The sequence below is a fragment of the Bos mutus genome, chromosome 23, assembly GCF_027580195.1.
Source record: "Bos mutus isolate GX-2022 chromosome 23, NWIPB_WYAK_1.1, whole genome shotgun sequence".
NCBI lineage: Eukaryota > Metazoa > Chordata > Mammalia > Artiodactyla > Bovidae > Bos > Bos mutus.
In genome coordinates, this window is record NC_091639.1 from 43,737,120 (window position 1) to 43,763,047 (window position 25,928).

Sequence of the window (25,928 nt, forward strand, 5' to 3'; positions counted from 1 at the left end):
CACAGAAATCCAAGTCTATGCCCCAACCACTAATGTCGAAGAAGCTGAAGCTGAATGGTTCTATGAAGACCTAGAAGACCTTATAGAATTAACACCCCAAAAAAGATATCCTTTTTGTTATAGGGGACTGAAATACAAAAGTAGAAAGTCAAGATACACCTGGAGTAACAGGCAAGTTTGGCCTTGGAGTACAAAATGAAGCAGGGCAAAAGGTTATAGAGTTTTGCCAAGAGAACGCACTGGTCATAGAAAAACCCTCTTCCAACAACACAAGAGATGACTCTAACACATGGACATTACCAGAGGGTCAACACTGCAATCAGATTGATTATATTCTTTGCAGCCAAAGATGGAGAAGCTCTATACAGTCAGCAAAAACAAGACTGGAAGCTGACTGTGGCTCAGATCATGAACTCCTTATTGCCAAATTCAGACTTAAATTGAAGAAAGTGGGGGAACCACTAGACCATTCAGGTACCTAAATCAAATCCCTTATGATTATACAATGGAAGTGAGAAATAGATTTAACGGACTAGATCTGATAGACAGAGTACCTGATGAACTATGGACGGAGGTTTGTCACATTGAACAGGAGACAGGGATCAAGACCATCCCAAGACAAAGGAATGCAAAAGCTTAAATGGTTGTCTGAGGAGGCGTTACAAATAGCTGAGAAGTGAAAGGCAAAGGAGAAAAGGAAAAGATATACCCATCTGAATGCAGAGTTCCAAAGAATAGCAAGGAGAGATAAGAAAGCCCTTCTAAGCAAACAATGCAAAGAAATAGAGGAAAACAATAGACTGGGAAAGACTAGAGATCTCTTCAAGAAAATTAGAGATACCAAGGGAACATTTCATGCAAAGATGGGCTCAATAAAGGACAGAAATGGTATGGACCTAACAGAAGTAGAATATATTAAGAAGAGGTGACAAGAATACACAGAAGAATTATACAAAGAATATCTTAATGACCCAGATAACCACGATGGTGTGATCATTCACCTAGAGCCAGACATCCTGGAGTGTGAAGTCAAGTGGGTCTTAGGAAGCATCACTATGAGAAAAGCTAGTGGAGGTGATGAAACTCCAGCTGAGCTATTTCAAGTCCTAAAAGATGATGCTGTGAAAGTACTGCTCACAATATGCCAGCAAATTTGGAAAACTCAGCAGTGCCCAGAGGACTGGAAAGGGTCAGTTTTCATTCCAATCCCAAAGAAAGGCAATGCCAAATAATGTTCAAACTACTGCACAATTGCACTCATTTCACATGCTAGCAAAGTAGTGTGCCAATTTTTCCAAGCAAAGCTTCCATAGTATGTGAACTGAGAACTTCCAGATGTTCAAGCTGGTTTTAGAAAAGGCAGAAGAACCAGAGATCAAATTGCCAACATCCACTGGATCATCGAAAAAGCAAGAGAGTTCAAGAAAAGCATCTACTTCTGCTTTATTGACTATGCCAAAGCCTTTGGCTGTGTGGATCACAATCAACTGTGGAAAATTCTTCAAGAGATGGGATTACCAGACCATCTGACCTGTCTCCTGAATAATCTATATGCAGGTCAAGAAGCAACAGTTAGAACTGTACATGGAACAACAGACTGGTTCCAAATTGGGAAAGGAGTAGGTCAAGGCTGTATATTGTCACCGTGCTTATTTAACTCATATGCAGAGTACATCATGTGAAATGCTGGATTGGATGAAACACAAGCTGAAATCAAGATTTTTGGGAGAAACATCAATAACCTCAGACATGCAGGTGACACCACCTTTATGGCAAAAAATGAGGAGGAACTGAAGAGCCTCTTGATGAAAGTGAAAGAAGAGGGTGAAAAAGTTGGCTTAAAACTCAACATTCAGAAAACTAAGATCATGGCATCTGGTCCCATCATCACTTCATGGAAAATAGATGGGGAAACAGTGGAAAGAGTGACAGACTTTATTTTCTTGGGCTCCAAAATCACTGCAGATGGTGATTGCAGCCAGGAAATTAAAAGATGCTTACTCCTTGGAAGGAAAGTTATGACCAACCTAGACAGCATATTAAAAAGCAGTGACATTAGTTTGTCAACAAAAATCTGTCTAGTCAAAGCTATGGTTTTTCCAGTAATCATGTACGGATGTGAGAGTTGGACTATAAAGAAAAGTGAAAGCGAAAGTGAAGTCGCTCAGTCATGTCTGACTCTTTGCGATCCCATGGACTGTAGCCTACCAGGCTCCTTCCTCCACGGGATTCTCCAGGCAAGAGTACTGGAGTGGGTTGCCATTTCCTTCTCCAGGGGATCTTCCCAACCCAGGGATCGAACCCAGGTCTCCCGCATTCCAGGCAGATGCTTTAACCTCTGAGCCACCAGGGAGGCCCCTAATAAAGAAAGCTGAGCACCAAAGAATTGATGCTTTTGAACTGTGGTGTTGGAGAAGACTCTTGAGAATTCCTTTGACAGCAAGGAGATCAAACTAGTCAATTCTAAACGAAATAAGTCCTGAATATGTATTGGGAGAACTGCTGAAGCTGAAACTCCTATACTTTGGCAACCTGTTATGAAGGACTGACTCATTGGAAAAGACCCTGATGCTGGGAAAGATTGAAGGTGGGAGGAGAAGGGGACGACAGAGGGTGAGATAGTTTGATGGCATCACTGACTCTATGGACATGGGTTTGAGCAGTCTTCGACAGTTGGTGATGGACAGCGAAGGCTGGCATGCTGCAGTCCATGGGGTTGCAGAGTCGGACACAACTGAGTGACTGAACTATTGATGTGCTAAGGACCTTTATGTATTATCTCATTTAAATTTTGCAGCCACCTGATATGGGAATAAATTTTATTATCTAAATGTTGCAGCTGATGAAATTGAAGCATAGAGAGACTAATCCTCTTTCTTAAAGATGTGTTGCTAATCATTGGTGAAACTAGAATTTGATTTCCATAAGTCTTTCTGGCTCCTGTTCTTGACAAGTTCACTGTACAGGGCTAGATGCTGTGGAGGATTCGGGTGTGATGATATGGACTCAGGTCAATGAGAATCGAGGTTAGAGACAATTGAATGGGGCTGGAAATGGCACTTTGCAGTACTTCAGTGACTCAGTGGGTGGCAAGGAATCAGAGGCAGCAGAATTAAGATCGCACAGGTAGGATTATGGATATCGACACCAAGATGATACTAAACTAAAATAACAAAAGATAAAGACTTGCACTAGTTTACAGCCTGAAAAAAAGGTGCCAAAGGAAGGGAAACAATGAAGATAAAATTATGAGTTAAATAATTTACAAAGCAAAGTTGGGGAATACGTTTGATATGTTGGAGTTATGAATTAACTTTGGAGAGAAAGACTCTTATTTTATAGGAAAATAACTGAGGACCAGAGAAGCAAATCATGAACCCAAGATCATAAAGCCAATTAAATAGTAGCTCAGGGACAAGGGTCCAGGTTTTCTGATCTTCAGGACAAGTCCTTTCCACGAGGCAACCCAGACGCTCTTTGTGAATCATTGTCTGCTGGTTATTTGTCTCTAATCCAAAGGAAGATATTATAGTTAATCAGTAAATACAGGATGGCAAAACCCACAGCCTTACAGAAACATGAAAGATATCTTGACCTTTGAGTTTCCTTCACATCTCTTCTCTTCCCCCTCCCCAACAGCTCCTTAGCTCAGATCACTGACTCTTCTTGACTATAAACTGCCTTTCAGATATTGCAGACCCCTGCATTGATGTCAAGCAGAAACTCAGGAAGAGAAAACTAAGGTCACCTTCAGGGAATTTCTAGCTAAATTGGGCTCCACTGAGTTTTGAAATCAAAATGCTTCTGGTAGGTGAATGCTGTATGGATGCGCTATCAAGCCCGTGTGTGACTGGGCATTTGTTATTGATATCACAGAGCCGAGCAGGCAATCTCAGGAGAGTCTGGATTTTAGAGGCAGTGCAAGTAGGTGAGATGAATAATTGTGTTTTTGACTTTTGAATTTCCTACACCTTGCCAGTAGTCATTGCAGCCAAAATTTGGGCCATGTGTATTCCAGAGAGGTTTTTGATTTAAGAATCTAGGTTATTTTGAAGGCAAGCAATATTCAATGTATCATCTACACCTAAGATTTTATGTATTTATTTTTATGGCAATGGGTGTTTCTCCTGTAATATGAAATATAAAATTTTAACATTGGAGGAATGACAATGGTCTATTGCTAACATGCACATTATCTTTGGCAAGCACTGAAATTCTTGATTAATGTTTAACTACAAGAAATACACTCAGTTCAACTTAAGGATCAGTTTCAGGATTCACGCTGAGTTGTCTTGATGATTAGAGCTTAGGCTCCAAGGAGAAGCCCCAGGGGCAAGGGGATCGAACATACCAACCAGTGGGAGCCTTGCTGACCTCTGGAGAATGTGCGCCGGATATAAGATCTTAATCCTTGCTTATCTCACCACAGAAATTTGGATGGAGAGACAGTATTTATCACAACGAGAAGTGGACCCAGGAGCTGAGTTCACTAGGAATCACACCATTTCGGAAGGTACTCGATTCAAAAGAGCCGTTTTCGAAGGGCAGTACTGTAGAAGGTTTGGTTGCTGTGCAGACAGAGATGATGGCTGCGTGACTCAGTTCTATGAGGCGGACGCGCTGTGTTACTGTGATAAATTCTGTGAAAGGGAAAATTCTGATTGCTGCCCTGATTACAAGTCATTTTGCCGTGAAGAAAAGGGCTGGCCTCCTCGCACAAAGCCTTGGTCCCCAGAAGGTAGGATTCGGGAATGTGTTCCAGCATTGCCCTAGTTCGTAACAAGGTCTAACGGTCTTTCTCTTTCCTTCCTTCCCTCCCTACCTCTTTCTCTCTCTCCTTTCTTTCCACCCTTCCTTTCTTAAGTTGAAATGAAAAATGAATACTTTGATCACCAGGTTAAATTTCTTTGGATTGTTAACATGCTTTGATTCAGATGCCGGCACGTGCCTCAGCCTAGCACCTTCGGCAAAGTCCTGGTGTGACGGCCACGAAGGCTGATTTCCGTTCTGCTTTGAATAGCCACTCACCTTATAAAAAGTTACTTAAAATTCTTTCTTTGTAAAACGTCTTGACAAAAACAACCTCTCGTGCTTTTTTGAGTGTAACCTCAGAAAATCACATCAAAGTCCCAAGATTGATCCTCTGCAGATGTATGTAACATTTTACTTATTGTCTCATGAGTGGCGTTAGAACCTGTGTTACAGCAATGCCATTTAAACCAATGCAGGAGCGTAATAAAGGTGGCCACCCTCCCTGCCTAAGTAATACCAAAGAGATTCTCCCTGTATGTTTTTGTTCATTCTGCCAATCAGGGATTTTAAACCGTGAAAAACAAAACAGTGCTTCATACAGAGTAGTTGTAAAAGTCTAAGACTGAGTGAATAAATATAAATATTGGGTTGGCCAAAAAGTTAATTTGGGTTTTTCTGTTACATTCTATAGAGCAACCTGAATGAATATTTTGGTCAACTCAATAATTCATAAGGAGGACGGTGTTATTTACTCTATTGGTTTAATTATAGTAGAATGACTGTAGGTTCTGAGCAATCAATATATCTAAAGTTTGCAAAAAACGCAAAACAAAACTCTCCTGCTCCACTTTATATGAGGCAAAATTCAGGTTTCCTCAAAACTCTGTCGCATAATTATAAGTAGGTGATGGTGAGTGGAAATTACGATTAGAAGACAGTGCAGGACAAATTAGGATTTGTATCCTTACAGCAAAATCCAGATGCTGACTTTTGCTTTCATTTTCAATAGTGCCATCTTGTTTGTAAAACACACATATACTACGTAAAAATTTCCACAGCATGGTCATTCCTGCTAGACCTTTGCCTTTCCCAGCAAACAGCAATTAAATAGTCTATCAGAAATGGGAGAGCTTGTCGTTCATTGAAAAATATTCATTGACCGCCTCCACCATGCCAGACATTGCACTTTTGCTGGGGCAACCATGGGGAAGCGGCTCAGACGGTAAAGCGTCTGTCTGCAATGCAGGAGACCCGGGTTCGATCCCTGGGTTGGGAAGATCCCCCGGAGAAGGAAATGGGAGCCCACTCCAGTGTTCTTGCCTGGAAAATCCCATGGATCGCAGAGCCTGGTAGGCTACTGTCCATGGGGTCGCAAAGAGTCGGACACGACTGAGCGACTTCACTTTCACTTTATCCTTATGGGAGTGATAGTCAAGTTTTGTGTGTGTGTGTGTGTGTGGGGGCCGGGAGGGGATGCGTGGTGTAAGATATTTAACAAATTCACTGTACAGTTGCAAATTGTGTTAAATTCTCAGAAGGAAACATTTCGGTGCTGTGGGAAAGCCTATCAGAATATAATGTCAACATAGAAAGCAGTATACAGTATTAGCTTGGGGAGTGAGGGGTGTGGTCACCTGAGGAGCTGACAGAACCGGGTCTGGGCGCCAGGAGCTTGGTGTGCACTAGGTGCTGGACGGAGGCCACCGTTTCTGGAGAGTCACGGCTGGCGGAGGGTTGAAGGTAACATAAGAAGGGGTTTGAGAGGAGTAGAGGGCAGATTTCGCTGGGACTTATAGGCTGTATCAAGAATTTTAAATTTTATCCTATAATGAGAACTCATTGAAAGATGTCAGGTATGAGCAGGGTCGGCTTCACGAATGCTGAGGGTGAGTATTATGTATTAGCTGCAGCGCTTTTGATGTGCTAAAGCATACTTGAGCTTTCCTTATTTGAGCCCTGTAGCCCATTTAGATGGAGAAGGCAAGGGCAGCCCACTCCAGTGCTCTTGCCTGGAAAATCCCATGGATGGCGGAGCATGGTGGGCAGCAGTCCACAGGGTCGCGAAGTCGGACATGACTGAGCAACTTCACTTTCACTTTTCACTTTCATGCTTTGGAGAAGGAAATGGCAACACACTCCAGTGTTCTTGCCTGGAGAATCCCAGGGACCGGGGAGCCTGGTGGGCTGCTGTCTACGGGGTCGCAAAGAGTCGGACAGGACTGAAGTGACTTAGCAGCAGTAATAGCAGCAGTAGCAGCAGCAGCAGCAACAGCCCATTTAGAAAAGAAACTGCTACTTCATCTGTGTCCGTTTTTGCTTGAAAGCTAAGACTCTGCTAAGACTTTAATTTAGGGTTATGTTTTAGGTAGAACTTATGTTCCCGGTATAGCTTTTATTCCATTCATGATGGAGGGAAGCAATTTATTATTTTATTTAGAGGCAAAAGGTTCACATCATAACTGTACTCATGAGGTAATTATTTTCTTTTGTTTTTTCTTTCTTATGAAAGTAGCTTGTTGAAAGAAAATAACACTATACAATATTGAAAAAGATACAAAATTATATGAAATAAATAGACAATGGCATACTATTTGTAGTAATTTTTTGCATATATGAAGTGACTTTCCTCTGAGATACTAGAGACAAAATCACTGATTTATTAAATGTTTTTCAGTTATTTAACTGCATGATATGGTCTAATTTTTTATACTGTAATTATTTTCAACCTGGGACTTAAAAATGTATTATCTTAAGGTTTAAAAACAATATGTCAAATAAGTAAATAATGCCCCTTTTAAAAAAAATTTATTTATTTTAGTTGGAGGCTAATTACTTTACAATACTGTAGTGGTTTTTGCCATACACTGACATGAATTAGCCATGGGTGTACATGTGTTCCCCGTCCTGAACCCCCCTCCCACCTCCCTCCCCCTCCCATCCCTCTGGGTCATCCCAGTGCACCAGCCCTGAGCACCCTGTATCATGCATTGAACCTGGACTGGCGATTCGTTTCACATATGATAATATACATGTTTTAATGCTATTCTCTCAGATCATCCCACCCTCGCCCTCTCCCACAGAGTCCAAAAGACTGTTCTATACATCTGTGTCTCTTGCTGTCTCGCATATAAGGTCATCGTTACCATCTTTCTAAATTCCATATATGTACATTATTATACTGTATTGGTGTTTTTCTTTTTGGCTTACTTCACTCTGTATAATAGGCTCCAGTTTCATCCACCTCATTAGAACTGATTCAAATGTATTCTTTTTAATGGTTGAGTAATATTCCATTGTGTATATGTACCACAGCTTTCTTATCCATTTGTCTGCTGATGGACATCTAGGTTGCTTCCATGTCCTAAACCACTTGTAAAAGAATGAAACTAGAACACTTTCTAACACCATACACAAAAATAAACTCAAAATGGATTAAAGATCTAAACGTAAGACCAGAAACTATAAAACTCCTAGAGGAAAACATAGGCAAAACAGTCTCTGACATAAATCACAGCAGGATCCTCTATGACCCACCTCCCAGAATATTGGAAATAAAAGCAAAAATAAACAAATGTGACCTAATTAAACTTAAAAGCTTTTGTACAACGAAGGAAACTATAAGCAAAGTGAAAAGACAGCCTTCAGAATGGGAGAAAATAATAGCAAATGGAGCAACTGACAAAGAACTAATCTCAAAAATATATAAGCAACTCCCGAAGCTCAATTCCAGAAAAATAAATGACCCAATCAAAAAATGGGCCAAAGAACTAAACAGACAGTTCTCCAAAGAAGACATACAGATGGCTAACAAACACGTGAAAAGATGCTCAACATAACTCATTATCAGAGAAATGCAAATCAAAACCACAATGAGGTACCATCTCACGCCAGTCAGAATGGCTGCTATCCAAAAGTCTACAAACAGTAAATGCTGGAGAGGGTGTGGAGAAAAGGGAACCCTCTTACACTGTTGGTGGGAATGCAAACTAGTACAGCCACCATGGAGAACAGTGTGGAGATTCCTTAAAAAACTGGAAATAGAACTGCCATATCTGATAATATTGCAGATTATCAGGTTATAATAAATCCTCATATGCGGTGGCTGGACAGATGTTTTGGAGAGTAATCCTAGGGTATCAGGTTTAAGCATGAAGTCTTTTGATCTTAAAAGATACAAAAAAACTGGGGAGTATGAGTGAGATATGATTTTTAACTATTTAAACTAATCTATATAAATTGAATATTGTTAAGTAATGAGTTGATTGCTTATATCCATTATGCTGATTAACAAGTCACTAATTTTACCAATGAAAGCCCATATCTGGCACTCATTATGCTATACTCTAGTGTTCATTAAAAGATGGATAGTGGAACCCCTTGTAGGAGCTGCCCTTGAGTCTGGACTTTCAGGATAAATTATATTGACCACCCATGGGATGCAGACTCCTGATTAAAGCAGGCAGTTGCCTTCCCTGAAGTGATGTTGGGACCAACACAGATAGTAGAACACATTATGATGGAGTATTTTAAAATAAATTATATTATACTGTCATTTTTTCTTTTCTTTCTTTCTTTTTTAACTTTACAATATTGTATTGGTTTTGCCATATATCAAAATGAATCCACCACCGGTATACATGTGTTCCCCATCCTGAACCCTCCTCCCTCCTCCCTCCCCATACCCTCCCTCTGGGTCATCCCAGTGCACCAGGCCCGAGCTTCCTGTATCGTGCATCAACCTGGGCTGGCGACTCGTTTCATATATGATATTATACATGTTTCAATGCCATTCTCCCAAATCATCCCACCCTCTCCCTCTCCCGGAGTCCAAAAGACTGTTATATACATCAGTGTCTCTTTTCTGTCTCGTGTACAGGGTTATTGTTACCATCTTTCTAAATTCCATATATATGCGTTAGTATACTGTATTGGTGTTTTTCTTTTTGGCTTACTTCACTCTGTATAATAGGCTCCAGTTTCATCCACCTCATTAGAACTGATTCAAATGTATTCTTTTTAATGGCTGAGTAATACTCCATTGTGTGTATGTACCACAGCTTTCTTATCCATTCGTCTGCTGATGGACATCTAGGTTGCTTCCATGTCCTGGCTATTATAAACAGTGCTGCAATGAACATTGGGGTACACGTGTCTCTTTCAATTCTGGTTTCCTCAGTGTGTATGCCCAGCAGTGGGATTGCTGGATCATAAGGCATACTGTCATTTTTTCTAAAATCAAGAGACTTATTTAACCTTCCAAAAATCTGATTTACCTAATTCTTTTAATAATGGCTATTAATGTTGCAAAACTCATTTGGTTTCGACAGTCACAGCTATGCATCTATCTACTTATTTATTTATTTATATCAAGGTGTAACCAGTTTGATTACTTCACACTGAAGGCTTTTATATGCTTTTCACTGAGAAAATAAAGACACCAGGAATTCTTTCACCTCTCATCATAATTTTCAACTTACTGCCATCTTGGTTACTGTTTCCATGAAGTAGATTCCTCTTCTTGAGCTCTGAATCCCATCATCTCTTGTCTTTTCTTATCTTGTAAGATCTCCACCCTTACAATTGTCCCTTCCTCCATCCCTCCCCTCTCCTTTTCTCTTCTTTCCTCTCTCCCTTTTTCTCCCTCTTTCTCTCCTAAACCATCATTTCTCTCCTTCTTTTCTGGATCAATCAATTTACAAAGTTATTGATTTATGAAAGTATTTTTGTAGCTCCCAACTTTTCTTTAACTCCTCAATTTCTACTACCTTTAAATCATCAATCATATTTTCAAATTAACATTTTAAAAGAAATATCTTTTTATTTAAAACTAGTAGAATCCAAAACAGGATACAAACATTGCTTGGGAGATGGCGCTAGACATCCAAGATTAATTTCTAATCCTGACTCTGTTTCCACGACGAAGTGATACCTAGCATGGGACCCATACAGTTTATTCCTTAGAGTGATACAGGATAATTCATCTTTTCACTGCTGGTGAGCGTAAATTGGTGAAATCATTAAAAAAAAAAAAAAAGATGATATGAATTAAATGCCTTAAAGATGTCCAAATCTCAATTTTGACCCAGAACTTCGACTTCTTGGAACTTTTCCTGAGGAAATAACTAAGAAAGTGAGCAAATGTCATTTACAAGACATTCTCTTGCAGGACGCTGGTGGGTAGTTGTAGCTCCCAGCTTTGAAAGAGCCCACCCTCATCTCCATGTCCTTAACCAGTTTTATCTTATTTCCTCCTTTCCTTTAATGGCAAAATATCTGAAAGAAACATTTCACTTCCTTACTTCTAAACCTCTCATTAGCTCATTCCTACAAGACCTTGTTCCCTGCTACTTTACCGAGCTCTATCTTGGCAGGGTTATTGAAGGCTTCCATGTTTTCAAGTGCAGTATTCAGGTGTCCATTCTCTTTTATTTTATTTTTTGGCTGTGCTATTCAGCATGTGGAATCTTAGTTCCCCTACCAGGGATCAAACCTGCCTCCTCTGCATTGGAAGTGCAGAGTCTTAACCACCGGGCCACCAGGGAAATCCCAGATCCCCATTCTTTTCTTGACCCCCTCAGCCGTACTCTATGTAGGTGACTGTTTTTGCTTCTGTGGAATATGTCTGTTGCTTTCCAGGACTCCACCATGCCCTGAATTCCCCTCTTCTTCCCAGGTCACTTATTCCCAGTTTGTTTTTCTGAATGTCTGTTGGTTACAGTGTTTGAGCTCAGTCCTGGATGTCTTTCTCTTACCTACAAACACTCTCTCAAGGAGACTGTTATTTATTCTCAAAAACCTAAAGATAAGTACTTTACTGGCTCTGAAATTCATGTTCCAGCCTTGCCTTGACTTTGGACTTCCATTCCTACTCTACTTGATGTTCTCCATTAGGATGTCTAACTTAGATTTGATCTTAGTCTAAAATATGTAAGGCAGAAGCTTGATTTCTCACTACAAACCTGTTCCTTATTTCAATAATAGCATCACTGCTTCTCTATCCCTAAAGCCAAAATCTTAGTGAGACTTCTGTGACCCTTATTTTTCCTGATTCTCCAATAGTTAATCCTATTTGCTTTGGCTCCAAATTAAGTTCATCCAGTTCTTTCCACCCTTATCTGTATCAGGCAAATCCTTCATTCCTCTGGGAATACCACTCCAGGCAGTAGACTAGGAGAGGTGAGAACACAGTTTATGGAAGAGACACTTTGGATAAGGTCTTACAAGTCCCTGTAAGAGGTTCAGTTTTAGTCTAAATTTAATACAGAAAAACATGAGGCTTTTAAGCAGAGAGTGACATAACACAGATCTTAAGAGAGCTCTCTAAATGCTGTTCAGGGGATGAAGGATACACTGGAGTCAGGCAGGAGCAGAGGAAGGGGGTGAACTGAATTTCTGTATTAGTGTAGAAGCTGATGCTTCACTTTGTCAGCACTTTGGCCAGGCTCAGATGAACAAATAATGGTTTTTGTTTAAGAAGCCACCTCTCAAGTGAGATTGTAGCAAACATTGTTTCTGATAGTCCATTCTGACTTGACATTAAGGAAGGAAGGCGAAGAAATGGAACTTTAATAACACTAGACATAGTACTAATGATGTTGGGCAGGCCTGGGGATAGCATTCTCTTGGCTTCAAAATTAGTAGCTGGGGAACAGGTCAGAGAAGGGACAGCCTCCTCCAATTAGAACCTTTGTAACTTCTGGTCCCTTTATCTATAAAACTGGTACATTGAACAAGAAACATTTAAGCTGTATGAATAAAAACCAGCTTTCAGATATACATATGTATACGTACATACATACAACATCAGTTCAGTTCAGTAGCTCAGTCATGTCTGACTCTTTGCAACCCTATGGACCGCAGCATGCCAGGCCTCCCTGTCTGTCACTAACTGCCAGAGTTTACTCAAACTCATGTCCCTTGAGTCAGTGATGCCATCCAACCATCTCATCTGCTGTCATCCCCTTCTCTTCCCACCTTTAATCTTTCCCATCATCAGGGGCTTTTCAAATGAGTCAGTTCTCACATCAGGTCACCAAAGTATTGGAGTTTCAGCTTCAACATCAGTCCTTCCAATGAATACCCAGGACTGATCTCCTTTAGGATTGACTGGTTGGATCTCTTTGCAGTCCAGGGGACTCTCAAGAGTCTTCTCCAACACCACAGTTTAAAAGCATCAATTCTTTGGCACTCAGCTTTCTTTATAGTCCAACTCTCACATCCATACATGACCACTGGAAAAACCATAGCTTTGATCAGACAGACCTTTGTTGGCAAAGTAATGTCTCTGCTCTTTAATATGCTGTCTAGGTTGGTCATAACTTTTCTTCCAAGTAGCAAGTGTCTTTTAATTTCATGGCTGCAATCACCATCTGCAGTGATTTTGGAGTCCCCCAAAATAAAGTCTGCCACTGTTTCCATTGCTTACCTATCTATTTGTCATAAAGTAATGGGACCAGATGCCATGATCTTAGTTTTCTGAATGTTTTAAGCCAACTTTTTCACTCTCCTCTTTCATTTTCATCAAGAGGCTCTTTAGTTCTTCTTCACTTTCTGCCATAAGGGTGGTGTCATTTGCATGTCTGAGGTTATGGATATTTCTCTCTGCAATCTTGATTCCAGCTTGTACTTCATCCAGCCCAGCACTCTGCATATATGTTAAATAAGCAGGGTGACAATATACAGCCTTGACGTACTCCTTTCCTGATTTGTTCCATGTCCAGGTCTAACTGTTGCTTCTTGACCTGCATACAGATTTCTGAAGAGGCAGATCAGTTGGTCTGGTATTCCCATCTCTTTCAGAATTTTCCACAGTTTGTTGTGATCCACACAGTCAAAGGCTTTGACGTAGTCAATAAAGCAGAAGTAGATGTTTTTCTGGACCTCTCTTGTTTTTTGATGGTCCAGTGGATGTTGGCAATTTGATCTCTGGTTCCTCTGACTTTTCTAAATCCAGCTTTAACATCTGGAAGTTCATGGTTCACGTACTGTTGAAGCCTGGCTTGGAGAATTTTGAACATTACATTGCTAGTGTGTGAGATGAGTAAAATTGTGTGATAGTTTGAGCATTCTTTGGCATAATACATACATACATATATATGTGTGTGTATGTGAGAAAATGTTTGCTTCTGGGATTTTTGGTGCCCACCTCCCTTCTACCCCTCAGGTTTCAAACACTGTGAGATATATATATGCATATAGGGCTTCCCAGGTGGTGCAGTGGTAAAGAATTCACCTGTAATGCAGGAAACACGAGAGACATGGGTTTGATCCCTGGGTTGGGGAGAGTCCCTGGTGTAGGAAATGGCAACCCACTCTAGTATTCTTACCTCAAAGATTCCATGGACAGAGGAGCCTGGCAGGCTACAGTCCATGGGGTCCCAGTCAGACATGACTGAGCCACTGAGCACACACACACACACACACACACACACACACACACACATGTACATATACATACATATTGAATCGTTTGCTGTTTAGCAGAAATTAACATAACACTGTAAATCAACTATACTCCAGTAAAATAAATTTTAAAAATCAGCTTCCCCACTTTCATCCACCCTTTAGAACTAGTCAGTGGAGTACTTTCCTTGACTTTGAATGACACTTGAATTGTTGCTTGAATTTTTACTGTTGCTTGCCTAGGTAATGAAAAGTTCTAGGATCTTTCTAAATTGCAAACATAGAAATTTATTTACAAAAAGTGTTTAATCCTGGGTAGTAATTAAAACTCTGAACTTAATTTAAAGTTGAGTCATTTTCCTCCCCTGTGGGCCACTAAAGAAGTGTTTTCCTTCTCTCTTCCTGTGATGGTGGAATACACGGAAAAGGGATGGATAGATGCAAATACAAGGATATTCGAAATTCATTAAGCAAAACGTTGAACTGTGAGAACACGGTGCTTGCTGAAAAAAGCAGCTGTAAATGTTCCCTGAGAAACAACTTTTTGAAAAATTGGAAGGTAGCTAACCTGAAATTGGCTTTTGTGACATTATGGCTTGTAGTTAAACCAGGACCCTTGAAATGATTTTTAAATATGTAGATTTACTCCTATTACTATATACAGTAAAAAGTTAGAATTCCTAGAGGGGTGGGATGGGGTGAGAGGTGGGAGGGAGCTTCTAGAGGGAAGGAACATAGGTATACCTCTGGCTGATTCATGTTGATGTATGACATAAACCAACACAATATTGTAAAGCAATTATCCTCCAATTAAAAATAAATATATTTTTTTAAAAGTTAGAATTCATTTTATTTAACTTGGGGCCATTGATGTGATCTCTCAATGTTATGTTTCCATCAAAAAAGTTTTCATGTGACACAGGAGTGAATTATGTTACTTTTGCTAATTCAGTAATTTGTGTAAGTTATATTTACAAAGAGATTTAGTTTCTAGCTAGTGCACTATTTTACCATATCTTTCTGATTGGTTTTCATGCAATAATAATTCACCATTGATCTCTTTGGAGTAGTTTCTATAATCTGGTAAAACAGCAAAAAGTTGCAGTTAATGTGACTTCACTGGTGGCTCAGACCATAAAGAACCTTCCCGCAATGTGGAAGACCCAGGTTCAATCCTTGGACTGGGAAGATCCCCTGAAGAAGGGAATGGCTACCCACTCCAGTATTCTTGCCTGGAGAAATCCATGGACAGAATAGCCTGGAGTGCTGCAGTCCATGGGGATGCAAAGAGTTGGACAAAACTGACCAACTAACACTTTCCCTTTTTGGTTAATAGTTGAGGAATGTTTAGATTTGGAACACAAAGGGCTGCAATCTTATAAACTTTCCTCTGGATTCACATCCTGGATCAAAAATAGAGTTTCTCTTTGTAAGGTGAATTCGCTGAAACAGCTTCATATTTTGGTCCAAAACCTTGTTCCTTCCTCTAATCATATGCAACTATTTATATCCACATGAGACTTGATTAGATTTTAAGATGAGAAATGCTATTAATTATTTCAAACACTGTTTTACTGTTTCCCTATTTCTTTAAACACATTAATTATTTTTTGAGTGTGTTTAGTGATTAATACCTCAGTAATCTAGTTTTTAATGCTTTACAAATCCTCTCAGTTGGGACAAATACACAGTGCAAGGACAGAAGCTCATGGAACAAATCCAGAAAAATTGGATAAATCAGATCAGATCAGATCAGTCGCTCAGTCATGTCCGACTCCTTGCAACCCCATGAATCACAGCACTCCAGGCCTCCCTGTCCATCACCAACTCCCGGAGTTCACTCAGACTCACGTCCATCGAGTCAGTGATGCCATCCAGCCATCTCATCCTCTGTCGTCCCCTTCTCCTCCTGCCCCCAATCCCTCCCAGCATCAGAGTCTTTTCCAATGAGTCAACTCTTTGCATGAGGTGGCCAAACACTGACAAAAACCCCATGTAGATTTCTGTCTGACTGGCACCAAATATTTTTGCATATTTGAGAACACTAAACACAATTTTAGAGTACTTGTTATGTGAATGCATTTTATTAATCAATTTAGAATTTTGATTTGTTTACATGTTGTGTTGACAGGTTGCCACAGAGATGGTCAACATTATGAAGAAGGATCAGTAATTAAAGAAAACTGCAATTCCTGGTAATGAATTTAAGTGGCCCAGAACTGAATTCTGCTGTGTATGTTTTCTTCAAGTAAAAGGAATATCTGTGAAACAAAACATATGTTTAAATACAGATACACAGAATCATAAGATAGCATATATCAGTAGTCTTTATGAACATATTTAATTTTAATAGATGTGCCAAATCTACACATGAATATTTCTTTTAATGTTTGAGTTTGATGTTAGTGACAGTCCATTAAGCATATCTATTAATTACAAACATTCTGATATACTATAGACAAATCAAATCGTGTTTCCTTGAGCACAGTAACTAAATATATTATAATCAGACTGCCTTAAAATGATTATCCTGCAGAGAATTTCCAATTACACATACTGAATCTGCTGTCTTCATTGTTGTCTATTTTCAAACTTCAATGACTGAGTGGTCATTTCATTCATTAACTGCCTGGAGTAGAAGATATTGCGTTGTAGCGTAATTAATGAATGTGTTGTGATTTGTTTTTGTCAAGAATTAATAGTCATTAATCAAAACATTAACATTAATCAAAAATATATTTTATGCCTTAACAAGGTGCAACTCTGGGTACTAATTTTGTAAATGTACTCCTAAAAGGCCCAGTCACTTTCATAATGCTTGTATTTTTACAGCACATGCTCAGGACAGCAGTGGAAATGTTCCCAGCATGTATGCCTTGTTCAACCAGGATTAATTGAACATGTCAATAAAGGAGACTATGGGTGAGAAAAATTTTGCTTTCTGGGATTTTTGGTGCCCACCTCCCTGTTACCCCTCATGTTTCAAACAATGTAATTCCTATCACTTACCTGCAAAAAAAGATCATTCTTAAAAAAAAAAAAAAAAAAAGTGAGAGAAATGGAGAGGGAGATAGAAAGACATGTGAAATTGGAATACACAGAGGTAAACTTCAAATAACTAAAAATTAAAATGTACAAAGGAGAAATATGGAGCATGGTCTTAAATTATTCAGGAAGGAGCACTGTCATGGTATGAGTGAGGTGTGTAGGAGGAAATTTAGTTTAAATAAGTAGTCAGACAAAATCAGGAAGTAGCAAACTGATTCGTTCATGTTTATTTTCTTTCCTTCCACATTTGCCCTGACCTAGCCAATCACACTTTCACTTTTCACTTTCATGCATTGGAGAAGGAAATGGCAACCCACTCCAGTGTTCTAGCCTGGAGAATCTCAGGGACGGGGGAGCCTGGTGGGCTGCCGTCTATGGGGTCGCACAGAGTTGGACACGACTAAAGCGACAGTAGCAGCAGCAGCCAATCACAAGCTCAAGCTATCCTGTGCAGAATCTTACCTTAAGAGAGTATTATTTTACCTTGAGGATTCCCCAAAAGACCAGTCCATCTAGACAGTTTCACTGAGATGACTGATATCTAGCCAATTTCACTCATAGTTGAGTCAAAAGGTCAGGCCATTTTACTTTGCTAATAAACAAAAACTTGGGCTGATTGACACTTAAAATAACTGTTTGATGCTCTGATAGTTTAGCAAAGTCACTTTGCCACTTCATAGAAGGAATAAGGAGAAGATGCCAACACTGGCTTTTTTTACAGAACTGAAAGGAAGAGGGATGGTGGGATGGTTTCTGCCTCAGGATTTCTCTACCCTTGATAACATTTTCCACCTTCAGGAAAAGATTTCACTTGAAAAGATCTATTGTCTAGCAACTATAAAAGTGAAGTCATCCTCAAATGAATTTTTAAAAAGTAAAAATATCATTTCTCTCCACACTTAAGCTGTATGTTTCCCAGCACAATGGAGCACTAATTTTCAACGTACCCTGAGTATTTTCTTGGAAGACGTGAAAGCCAGAAGTCACATTTGTTGATGTTAATATTCTCAAACCATTTTAAACTCCTCTGTGTGTGTGTTTCACCAATATTTTAGGTGATAATATGATGACATTTTAAGTATTTCTAGGGAAAATCAATTCTTTTCCGTGGCTAAGTGATATTTAAATTATTAAAAGAACATGAGAATATGCGTCATCATGAGAGATTATCTGAATCAGGTTCCTAAAAGGATTCAAATGCTTGACCTAGCAAGCACACACTTTCAGGAAGCCAAGATAAGCAGCCAACCTTTCTGCTGTCACAGAACCCAAGAGAAACCACCGCTTAAAGCAATGTGGAAAGAAAGTCATGTAAGAGTCTAGATCTGTTGGGAATGCTATCTCCGTTGGAAGGAAGCATTTTCCCATCATTCATTTACTGTTGAGAGTACTCTAGGACTATATCAGAGGCATGGGCTTTACCTTTTAGTAGCAAACATAGATGACTCAAAAAAAAAAAAAAAAGGTGAAATAAAATTGCAGGAAAAGAAAATATACACAGACAAAAGGGAAAAAAGAGGTGTATCACCAATCGCCCTGCTTGTGGCGCCAAATTGTCTCGCTGTATCCCACTGTGCACACTGTTCGTTGAACCTAGGGTAGGCAAGGCACAAGCTAAGAGGCTGGAAAGAGACTCGAGGAGCCCTAGGAACTTCAGACACGTTTATTCTCTCCTGGTGGGCACAGCAGCCATAACACAGCCCCTCTCTTGGCTGGCTCAGCGGATGTACTGCAGTTCTCTCCTCTTGTGACTGACCCAATGGACACAGCCGTGAGGCAGCAGTAACTTCCCCTACTTTATGGGTGGAGTTCACATATATGCATACCACACATGACTCGTGACCAACTGAGTACCTCATGACGCACATGTGCAGTGCTGTAAATGATTTCAGCTGTTACACAGTCATTATTTACAAAATGTGGGGCAAGAGAGCCTGGACACGCCATCTTGGCCAATTTGCTCTCTCCCCACACTCCACCCCTTCAGGGTCTCTCGCTCACATTCTATGCGCCATCCATCTGTGATATTCCCTTGGCCAGTAACACTGACGCTTGGATTTACATCTTGCAACAGCAGTAGCTACAACAGCAGTTACATCCCCAATACATAGCAAAACCGAACACCAGGTATCACTCGGGACTCCTGTTCCAGTCCTTGCCCTCATGGTGCTAGAAGAGTCACCCACTGCACGTGGAGTGCCTTTATCTTTCATGGCCAAGTCCAGTCCACTGTCTGTCCTTGTGAGATTGTAGGAAAGCCTCCACAGGGGCAACTCCCTTCCTGCAGAATTTTTATTAAGGACACACAAAACCCCCGACAGGCACCAGGCCCACCCCGCAAGGAAGGGGTGTTTTGTGGTCCCTGTTCACAGTTCACCCACATGATTACACTTTTCTGAATCTGAGGACACGGCCTTTACAGTACCCTCCCCATAAATTAGGCCACATTTGCATCTGCATAACCCAGTTGGGACCCCTGCTAGCTCGGGCCACCTGTGGGCTCTTGGCACTTTCAAAATGGCGTCCTGCATGCAGTCTCTCTACTTCTCTCAGTGAAGTGAGGTGAAGTCGCTCAGTTGTGTCCGACTCTTTGCAACCCCATGGACTGTAGCCTGTAGGCTCCTCCGTCCTTGGGATTCTCCAGGCAAGTACACTGGAGTGGGGTTGCCTATTCCTTCTCCAGGGCTTCTCTCAGTAAGGACCTGCAAAACCTCTCAGGTGCGAGGCCCACCCCTGTGTTCCAAAGTCACAAAAGCCATGCTTGCAAGTGTTTCCTGTGCGTTTGCTGAAACTGCTTACCCAAGTTGACCAACTCCACCTAAGTATATGTCGTGAACTCAGTCACACTGGGGTCCCTTGACGAAGCCCCACTCCTTGGCCTTAGGCTGCTCATGCTTCACTTTCTGCTGCACAACGGGCCTCACTGCCAAGCGGGGACCCACGGGCTCATAACGTTCATCCTCACTGTCACTTAACGCCTCGCTGTCAGAGATGCTGGGTTCTTCAGGGCCACAGGGTTCTCGCTCTAACACCAATATATGCTGCTCTAGTTCTTCCAAGAGTCTCTGCACATTGCACACCGGCATGGCATCACAGAGAGCACTATCAATATTCGCCTTCAGGGCAGTCAGGAAAACCCACCCCACGGTGCCAGGCAGTTCGTGCTGCCTTGTTGGGCAAATGAGAACTCATTGCCTGTAACGCCTTTTCAATACTATCCAGTGAACCATCCGCCACTTCCCAGTCTTCCAACTGGAGCCCATGTTAAGAGAACAGAGGCCACCAGTACCATATGCTATCTGGTGGCCACTGGCTTCCTCCATCTAGTGGAGCCTCAGGCTCCCCTACCTGCTGGATATCCTGCCAACTATGCCAATTGTATTGCTGATCATCCTGTTTGTGGCACCAATTGTCTTGCTGTATCCCACTGTGGACACTGTTCTTTGAACCCAGGGGAGGCAAGCTGTGAGCTAAGAGGCTGGAAGGAGACTTGAGGGGCCACAGGAACTGGAGGCACATTTATTCTCTGCTGGCTGGCACAGCAGCTCTAATACAGCCTCTCTCTTGGCTGGTTCGGAAGCCATAGCAGTATTCTCTCTTGGCTGATGCAGCAGCCATACAATTCTCTCCTCTCGTGACTGATCCAACAGACACAGCCATGACATCACAGTAAAACCCTGACTTTATGGGTGGAGCTCACATATATGTGTACCGCACACAACCTGTGACCAAGTGAGTACCTCATGACATGTGCAGTGCTATAAATGATCTCTGCTGTTACGTACTCATTGTTTACAAAACATGGGGAGAGGGAGCCTGAACACACCATCTTGGCCAATTTGCTCTCTGCCCGAAAGAGTTAAGTAAAAGAGATGAGTGATGAAGAAAAGGACTAACACTAAAATTATTTACCGGGAAGAAAAGACAGAGTGTAGAAAGTCCTTGAATTTAAAAGAAAGTTCTAATTCTCAGATATTTACTGTTTCTGATGTTCAAGTTGCTTTCATTGTGTGAAAATGAAATCATTTTATATCATTCAATGTCTATTTTAGGCTCTTGTAAAAATAACCTACATGGAAATATATGCAGCCTTTGCTTTAAAGCGTTTATTCCTGTCATCTTGGTAGTATTGAGATCCAAGCCTTTATTCATTCTGCATAACCTACTTTGGTGCCTATGTGTTCCTTGTATTACATTTTCGTGCAATTAATATTAACAAAACATGTGTTTCCCTTTTGGCACTGCTGAGGATACAAATAAATAATGTCTTGGAGGAATTTACAATCCAGCTGAGGAGCCCACATGCCATAGCTTTGTAGAAGGGTTTCTAATGATAGGGCTGTTATAAATCCCAAATTCGTAGCACAAGTGACCACCAGCAAGGTAGTGGAACGAGGGGAGAAAGAGACAGTCTCAGTTATCTGATGTTATGTAACAAAATCACTTCGGAATTTAGTAGCTTAAAACCACAAGCTTTATTTATTTATTAAAAGTTCTCTTTATTTTGGCTGCACCTTGCAGCAAGTGGGATCTTTTTTTTAAATTAGTTTATTTTTTACTGAAGGATAATTGCTTTACAGAATTTTACTGTTTTCTGTCAAACCTTAACATGAATCAGCCATAGGTATAAATACATCTCCTCCCTTTTGAAACTCCCTCCCATCTCCTTCCCCATCCCACCCCTCTAGGTTGATACGGTAACATGGAAACTTACCTTACATTACCGTATGTAAAATAGATAGCCAATGGGAATTTGCTGTATGGCTCAGGAAACTCAAACAGATGCACAAGCTTTATTTATTTATTTTATTTTTTTATTAAATTAATTAATTTATTTTAATTGGAGGCTCATTACTTTACAATATTGTAGTGGTTTTTGCCATACATTGACAGGGAAGCAACCTAGATGTCCATTGGCAGATGAATGGATAAGAAAACTGTGGTTCATATACATAATGGAATATTATTCAGCTATTAAAAAGAATGCATTTGAATCAATTCTAATGAATTGTATGAAGCCTATCATATAGAGTGAAGTAAGTTAGAAAGAAAAACACCACTACAGTATATTATATATACTGTATACACATATATATGGAATTTAGAAATATGGTAACAATGACCCTATATGCTAGATAGCAAAAGAGACACAGATGTAAAGAACAGATTTTTGGACTCTGTGGGAGAAGGCGAGGGTGGGATGATTTGAGAGAATAGCATTGAAACATGTATACTATCATAAGTGAAATAGATCACCAGTCCAGGTTTGATGCATGAGACAGGGTGCTCAGGGCCAGAGCACTGGGATGACCCTGAGGGATGGGGTAGGGAGGGAGGTGGGAGAGGGGTTCAGGGTGGGGAACACATGTACACCCATGGCTTTATTTTTATGTTCACATCAGCAATACAGGATGGGCTTAGCTGAGGCTCTTTTCCTGATCTTTCCTTGGGTTACCCATGTGTCCACAGACATCTGGAGCCTTAGCCGGGCTGTACTGTCTAGGTGGCCTCACTCCCACGGCTGGTGGTTGGTGCTGGTTGTTGGGGGCCCACATGTCTCCAGGAGGACAGCCTTGGCTTCTTCATATAATGACAGTGTTCAAGCAGGACATGAGTGGAGGCTAGAAGTGGCCCCTTCGGAGGCTGAGGCTTGAAATTTTCAAGCAGTTTCACTGCTTTCTACTGAGCAGAGCAAGTCACCAGGCCAGCTCACTTTCAACAGTTGGAGAAATGAACTCCATTTCTTAATGGGAAGAAGTGGAGAAGAATTTGTGCCCATTTTTAATCTATGGTATCCCTAAACCTGATTTTTTATTATGAACTCAATGTCTAGTCTATTGAATAAGTTGGTCCTGATTTCTCAATGATGTGTCAAATCAAAAATACCCCAAACTAAAAAGATTAGCCCTTGACTTATCCTTGGTTACTGGCAGCTCCCTCTACCTTGTCAACTAAGCCAGAATATCCAAAGTTAGTTTCAGGCTTTTCCCCTCTTCACTCTCAGCCACTAGGCTCTTATTTTTCTCACAAAGCTTATTTTAGAAATTTGTTTCCTATATTTCTATGCTATATTCTAGTGCATTTCTTGATCAAGCCTAGTTTGAAGTGATCTGAGTTTTCTTTTGTTTCCAGCCTAATGAAACCTCAAACCAATCCTTTACACTCTCATGGCTATCCTTCTAAAACAAAGCTTTGCTTCTGTTACTCTTGTTCTTGAAAACTCTTCAATGACACTCCATTGATTTAGAATATAATTACGCTCCTCTGCATAAATGACAATTTGGCCCAAATGCTTTACCGCCTCATCATTTACACTCTTTTCAGCCTGTCTTTCTGGTCTCTGTCATAGTTTAAGCATTACATATCTCCTCTTCGCTAAATGTGCTTCCCAATTTCAAATATGCTTTGCTCCAGAGTTGCCTTTGTTTAGAATAAATTCTATCTTCCCCCACATCTGGCTACCTAACTCATTCTCATTCTTCTAGAATGAGCACTGAAAAGTCACTGTCTGTAAAAAATTGTTCTAACTGCTTCAGGCAGAGTTATGTTTCAATTCTCTACTCTGATCAGGGTTTGACCTACTGCTAATAAATAACACAAACTGAAGTCATTTCTCTCTTTGTCATTTTTTAGGGTATGAGATTTTTGACGGTTGAGAAGTTTATTTATTTCTATGTTCCCAGTATTTATTGGAGAATATGATTGATACATTAAGAAGATTCAGTAAATGCTAAATTGGAAAGTGATGACAGACATAGAAAACAGATTTGTGATCGCCAAGCAGGAGGCAGGGTAGGGGACAGATAGATTGGGAGTTTGGAGTTAGTAGATGCAAACTGTTACATATAGAATGGATAACGACAAAGTTCTACTGTGTAGCACAGGGAAATATATTCAATATCCTGGAATAAACCATAATAGAAATTTATTTTTTTAGAAAATATATGTGTAAAAATATTTTAAATATTTCTTCAATATTTAAATTTCTTTTAAAGAAAGATATATAACATACAGAGTTCCCTGGAGGTTCAGCGGTAAAGAATCTGCCTGCCAATGCAGGAAATGAGGGTTTGATTCCTGGGTTGGGAAGATAACCTGGAAAAGGAAATGGCCACCCCCTCCAGTACTATTGCTGGGAAATCCCAAGGGCAGAGGAGCCTGGTGGCTACAGTCCATGGGGTCACAAAAGAATCAGACACGACTTAGTGACTAAACAACAACACACACACACACACACACACGTGTTTGTGTGCACCTATACATATACTTAAATGTATAGAAACAGTACCTACTCTCATTCTGTCTGATAAACTCTAATATTTCCTGTTGTTTTCCCCATATTCTATCTTTTAAAATTGATCCCTGTTTACTAAATTGAATGGTTAATTAAAAGACCCACAAATATCTCATTGTCTGAAGACTACTAGTGTAGAGCACCAAAAACATACTTTACTGACATCATGATTTTGCCTAAGGCTGGTCCTGGTAGTCTCTTAAATAAAGGCTGCAGTATCTAATATATTCAGAAATTTCCTTATTGAAATTCCTTGGATGATGGACATTATATTTAAAAATTGTGGCTTAAAGTTACTTAAGGTTTTATGAACTAACAGATCTTATAAAAGAAAAGCATTAACTTATCAGGCATATTATTGAAGATTAAGTTGTATCTTGAATCATTCCTTAGACCCTTTCCCATTATAAGCAATTTTGGTAATAAACACAATAGGATAAAGTTTAGTTTTGACTTAAATACTGAAAATATATTGTCCTTAAGTTGTAGCTAATTCAAACAACATTGATTAAATTATTTTCATCTTTTTCTGATTAAATTAATCAAAATTGATTAAATTACTTTTCATCTTTTTTCATGTGTCATCTCCTATCATCTCTTAAGGAATTTTCTTCAAATATCAACATAAGATTTTGAAAACAAAGCTTCCTGTTCTATGTAAGGCATGAAATATGTTTCTAGAAAATTATGTGCTTTTTTGTTATCTAATTTTACATCAATTGAATTCATATTATTGTTAATAATGACTAAGATTATTGGGCACTTAACACAAATTAACTCATTTATATGTAATCAGATCAGATCAGATCAGATCAGTCGGTCAGTCGTGTCCGACTCTTTGCGACCCTATGAATTGCAGCACACCAGGCCTCCCTGTCCATCACCAACACCCAGAGTTCACTCAGACTCACGTCCATCGAGTCAGTGATGCCATCCAGCCATCTCATCCTCTGTCGTCCCCTTCTCCTCCTGCCCCCAATCCCTCCCAGCATCAGAGTCTTTTCCAATGAGTCAACTCTTAGCATAAGGCGGCCAAAGTACTGGAGTTTCAGCTTTCACATCATTCCTTCCAAAGAAATCCCAGGGCTGATCTCCTTCAGAATGGACTGGTTGGATCTCCTTGCAGTCCAAGGGACTCTCAAGAGTCTTCTCCAACACCACAGTTCAAAAGCATCAATTCTTTGGCGCTCAGCTTTCTTCACAGTCCAACTCTCACATCCATACATGACCACAGGAAAAACCATAGCCTTGACTAGACGGACCTTTGTTGGCAAAGTAATGTCTCTGCTTTTGAATATGCTATCTAGGTTGGTCATAACTTTCCTTCCAAGGAGTAAGCGTCTTTTAATTTCATGGCTGCAATATTTAAATATTTCAATAAAATTAATTAGCATTGCTGTAATCTTTTTAAGTGTAACTATTTTGTCTTTAA

The 25,928-nt window shown here is 40.2% G+C and overlaps 1 protein-coding gene across 1 annotated transcript in view; it reads left to right on the forward strand.

The window, feature by feature from the left end:
* The first annotated feature begins 4,383 nt into the window (after positions 1-4,383).
* The window catches only part of TINAG (tubulointerstitial nephritis antigen), a 104,281-nt gene continuing 82,736 nt past the window's right edge, over positions 4,384-25,928 (forward strand). The window contains exons 1-3 of the mRNA XM_005894012.2: positions 4,384-4,738; positions 16,286-16,349; positions 16,987-17,076. Of these exons, the coding sequence (XP_005894074.2) occupies positions 4,384-4,738; positions 16,286-16,349; positions 16,987-17,076 (509 nt within the window). The remainder of the gene's footprint in view (positions 4,739-16,285; positions 16,350-16,986; positions 17,077-25,928) is intronic.